Source organism: Cebus imitator, unplaced genomic scaffold (genome assembly GCF_001604975.1).
Source record: "Cebus imitator isolate Cc_AM_T3 unplaced genomic scaffold, Cebus_imitator-1.0 Scaffold346, whole genome shotgun sequence".
NCBI classification, from domain to species: Eukaryota; Metazoa; Chordata; class Mammalia; order Primates; family Cebidae; genus Cebus; species Cebus imitator.
In genome coordinates this window covers 288,088-293,225 of record NW_016107661.1, presented here as the reverse complement: position 1 = coordinate 293,225, position 5,138 = coordinate 288,088, and the positions used below count along the sequence as shown (strand labels likewise).

Here is a 5,138-nt window from a genome sequence, read left to right as displayed (position 1 = left end):
TCCTGGGTTCAGGCAATTCTCCTGCCTCAGCCTCCTGAGTAGCTGGGATTACAGGCACGTGCCACCATGCCCAGCTAATTTTTTTGTATTTTTAGTAGAGACAGGGTTTCACCGTATTGACCAGGATGGTCTCGATCTCTTGACCTCGTGATCCACCCACCTCGGCCTCCCAAAGTGCTGGGATTACAGGCTTGAGCCACCGCACCCGGCCTATAACTAATGTCTTAACACAGTGGGGTAGAAAGCATGAAGGAGTCAGCCGGGTGTGGTGGCTCACACCTGTAATCTCAGCACTTTGGGAGGCCAAGGTGGGATGATCACCTGAGGTCAGGAGTTCAAGACCAGCCTGGCCAACATGGTGAAACCCCATCTCTACTAAAAATACAAAAATTAGTTGGGCATGGTGGTGTGCGCCTATAATCCAGTGATTCTCAGGCAGGAGAATCACTTCAATCCGGGAGGTAGAGGTTGCAGTGAGCCAAGATCGTGCCACTGCACTCCAGCCGGGGTAACAGTGAGACTCCATCTCAAAAAAAAAAAAAGATTAAAAACGGAAGCATGGAGGGGTCACAGAGAAGTCAGTGGCACTGGCCAAGTGGAGGGGCCATGTGAGCATGCCCTCACAGCTGCATTCTTGGCCTAAGAGTAAGCTTCCTCGATTTTCCTTATCGCTCCAACCCCCAATGGCCTGAGCATCGCAGCTGGCAAGGAGGAGGCTGGGGAGGGACAACCTTGTCAAGCATGTTCTTCAGCATGTCCACGTCCTTCCTGAGGGCTTTGACGGTGACCTGGAGTGCATGAAGATCAGTGAGCAGGTCCTGCAGTGTCTGCATTGACTGCAAAAGAGGAGGAGAAAATGTGAAGTCAGGTATGGCTGGGGGTGAAGGTGAGTGAAGTGCAGAAGCTTCCTGATGATAGCTGCTGTCCAAGGGGTCCTCTTGGCTCTCCCAAGGCAGAGGCTTGAACCTACAAGGGGGACAGCAGATGCTACTAAAGTCAACAGTGCTCTGAGCTCCATGTGGCCTGGATGAGAAGGAGGCAACTCTGTATTTGAATATATCCAGTAACCAGAAGTAACTCATTATGAAGCATCTCACGCCCTTTCTTGCACGATAGATGTCAGCCACAGAGGAAGCACAGCCCATTCCTGGGTACAAGCCACTGGAGGATCATGAGCAGGGAAGACAGGGTTGCATTTACCTTTTTTTTTCTAAGATGGAGTCTCACTCTGTGGCCGAAGCTGGAGTGCAGTGGCTGAATCTTAGCTTGCTGTAACCTCCACCTCCTGGGCTCAAGTGATTCTCCTGCCTCAGCCTCCTGAGTAACTGGAACCACAAGGTGTGTATCACCACACCCAGCTAATTTTGTTTTGTTTTGTTTGTTTTTATGGTAGAGACAGGGGTTTCACCGTGTTGCTCAGGCTGGTCTCAAACTCCTGAGTTCAAGCGATCTGCCCCGGCCTCCCAAAGTGTTGGGATATGAGCCACTGCTCCCAGAGGGCAAAAGGGGAAGCAGCCTGCCTGCAGAACTGATTGCTTGCTGGGGCAGGGAGAAACCCTCACACATCTGGTGTCAGAAGTGTGTTGAGAGCCGGGCGCGATAACTCATGCCTGTAATTCCAGGACTTTGAGAGGCTGAGGTGAGCATACCACTTGAGGCCAGGAGTTCAAGACCAGTCTGGTCAAGATGGTGAAATCTCGTTTTTAATAAAAATACAAAAAAATCTTAGCAGGGCGTGCTGTTTTGTTCCTATAACCCCAGCTACTTGGGAGGATGGGACAGGAAAATCACTTGAACGTGGGGGGCAGAGGTTGCAGTGAGCCGAGATGGCACCACTGCACTCCAGACTAGATGATGATGTAAGACTCTGTCTCAAAAAAAAAAAAAAAAATAGTGTGTTATGAGAGCAGTGTGAAAGAAACTGAGTTTGTTTTTTTCCACTCAGAGGATCAATAATCCATCTGGAAGATATAATAATTATAAACATACATATTTAACAACAGAGCCCTTTATAAAATACATGAAGGAAAAACTGACAGAACTGAAAGTGCATCTGAAAAGCACGTTGGTTGCTTGCTGCTTTGCAGGGTCCAGTTACCATGAGCAAGGTCTGGTACCAAAAAGAAAGTGAATTTATTCCGAAGCTAGCTTGAGGAGGGGGCACTAAGTGTCCTGGCTTTAAATGTGCCACTTCAGTTCTGGAACAAAAAGTGGGCACTTTTAGGAGGTAAGGTACAGAGCCAGCAAGGGCAGGGGCTCCCCTGTGAGCTTGATGTCTTATCTACCGGGCAGCTGAGTTGGCACCTTCCTGGGAAGAAGTTGTAAAAGTGGCCAAGTAGGCACGCTTTCAACTTGCCCTCCTGGTGAGTGTGAGTTCCCAGGTAATCCCTGAAGGGTGGAAGTTCCCAGGTGAAAGTCCTATAAGGGGCGTGCTTTGGTCTCTAAATCTGTTTCCTTTCTCTCCAGGAGTTACATGAAGTTGCCCTGTAGGGAGTGCCTGGTGAAGGAGGGGTCAAAGGCTATCTTTGCTTTTTTTTTTTTGAGACACAGTCTTGCTCTGTCGCCCAGGCAACCTCCACCTCCCGGGTTCAAGGGATTCTCTCACCTCAGACTCCTAGGTAGCTGGGACTACAGGAGCGTACCACCACGCCCCGATAATGGAGTTACACCATAGCGGCCAGGCTTGTCTTGAACTCTTGACCTCAAGCGATCCGCCCACCTCAGCCTCCCAGAATGCTGAGATTACAAGCATGAGCCACGTCACCTGGCCTCTCTTTGCATTTCTTTTCCTTTTTTTTTTTTTTTTTTTTGAGATGGAGTCTGACTCTGTTGCCCAGGCTGGAGTGTTACTCACTGTTAACATCTGCCTCCTGAGTTCAGGTGATTCTTCTGCCTCAGCCTCTCCGGCAGCTAGGACTACAGGCGTGTGCCACCATGCCTGGCTAATTTTTGTATTTTTAGTAGAGACAGGGTTTCACCATATTGGCCAGGCTGGTCTCAAACTCCTGACTTTGTGATCACCCCACCTAGGCCTCCCTAAATGCTGGGATTACAGGTGTGAACCATTGCACCCAGCCCTCTCTTTGCATTTCTAAAGTGCTAAGCAGGAAGTAGGGAACGGTAGGGAAGGAAAAAGGAAGAGAAAATAATGTTAAAAATAAACTATCTCTTAGAACAACAGGGGTACTCAGTTACAAAGAAGAAATAGATAATTCGCAAGAATAGTTAAGACTTCAATATCCTATTTTCATTTATTTATTTATTTTTATTTTTAGAGACAGAGTCTTGCTGTGTCACCCAGGCTGGAGTACAGTAGTGCAATCTCAGCTCACTGCAACCTCCGCAGATTCAAGCGATTCTCCTGCCTCAGCCTTCCAAGTAGCTGGGATTACAGGCCCCCACCACCATGCTCAGCTAATATTTGTATTTTTTAGTAGAGATAGGGTTTCACCATATTGATCAGGCTGGTCTCAAACTCCTGACCTCAGGTGGTCCACCCTCCTTGGCCTCCCAAAGTGCTGGGATTATAGGTGTTAGCCACTGTGCCAGCCTCAATATCCTATTTTCAATAATGAATAGAATAACTAAGATAAGGTCCAGCATGGTGGCTCACACCTGTAATACCAGCACTTTGGGAGGCGAAGGTTGGTGGATCTCAAGGTCAGGAGTTCAAGATCAGCCTGGCCAACATGATGAAACCCCATCTCTACCAAAAACACAAAATTATCCAGGCCTGCTGGCATTCGCCTGTAATCCCAGCTATTTGGGAGGCAGAGGTGGGAGGATCACTTGAACTTGGGGGGCAGAGGTTGCAGCGAGCCAAGATCATGCCACTGCTCTCCAGCCTGGGTGGCAGACTCCATCCCAAAAAAACAAGCCTAAGATAAAAAGAACAGTATCCTGGGTGCAGTGGCTCACACCTGCAGTCCTAGCACTTTGGGAAGCTGAGACAGGTGGATCACTTGAGCCCAGGAGTTCGAAACCAGCCTGGGCAACACAGCAGTCTCCCATCTCTACAAAAAAATACCAAAATTAGCCAGGTGTGGTGGTGCATGCCTGTAGTCCTTGGGAGGATTAGATGGGAGGATCACCTGAGCCCATGAGGTTGAGGCTGAAGTGAGCTGTGATTGTACTACTGCCCTCAAGCCTGGGTGAAGGAGTGAGACACTGTCTCAAAAAAAAAAAAAGAAGAAAAAAAAAAAAGAACAGCAAGGGACTGGATGCATTGGCTCACACCTGTAATCCCAGCACTTTGGGAGGCTGAGGTGGAAGGACGGATTGAGCCCAGGGGTTCCAGACCAGCCTGGGCAACAAAGGGAGACCCTATTCCTATAAAATAAATAAAATTAACAGAACAAAAGACCAGCAAGAAAAGAGAAAATTTGAACAATGCTACAAACCAACTAGACATAATAGATATCTATAGAATATAACAATGGTAGAATACATATTCTTCTCAAGTGCACATTGCACAAGAATACTCTCCAGGGTAGACCATATGGTAAGGCCACAAAACAAGCCTTAACAAATTTCAAAAGGATTGAAATTATGCAAAATACATATTCTGACCACAATGGAATTACATTAGAAAGCAACAGAGAGGCCAGGTATGGTGGCTCATGCCTGTAATCCCAGCACTTTGGGAGCTTGAGGCGGGAGTATCATTTGAGTTCAGGAGTTCCAGACCAGCCTGGGCAACATAGTGAGATCCTGTATCTACTAAAAAATACAAAAATTAACTAAACTTGGTGGCGTGTGCCTGTAGACCCAGCTACTTGGGAGGCTGATGCAGGAGAATCACTTGAACCTGGAAGGCAGAGGTTGCAGTGAGCTGAGGTCACGCCCTGCACTCCACCCTGGTGACAGAGCGAGAATCTATCTCAAAAAAAAAAAAAAAAAAACGCCAGGCATGGTGGCTCAAGCCTGTAATCCCAGCACTTTGGGAGGCCGAGGCAGGCGGATCACGAGGTCAAGAGATCGAGACCATCCTGGCCAACATGATAAAACCCCGTCTCTACTAAAAATACAAAAAAAATTAGCTGGGTGTGGTGGCATGCACCTGTAGTCCCAGCTACCTGGGAGGCTGAGGCAGGAGAATCGCTTGAACCAGGGAGGTGGAGGTTGCAGTGAGCCGAGAT

The 5,138-nt window shown here is 48.1% G+C and overlaps 1 protein-coding gene across 1 annotated transcript in view; it reads right to left on the bottom strand.

Moving 5' to 3' along the window:
• The window catches only part of CUNH16orf96 (chromosome unknown C16orf96 homolog), a 50,049-nt gene that overhangs the window by 33,149 nt on the left and 11,762 nt on the right, over window positions 1–5,138 (bottom strand). Inside the window, exon 2 of the mRNA XM_017505974.2 lies at window positions 732–836. Within this exon, the coding sequence (XP_017361463.1) occupies window positions 732–836 (105 nt within the window). The remainder of the gene's footprint in view (window positions 1–731; window positions 837–5,138) is intronic.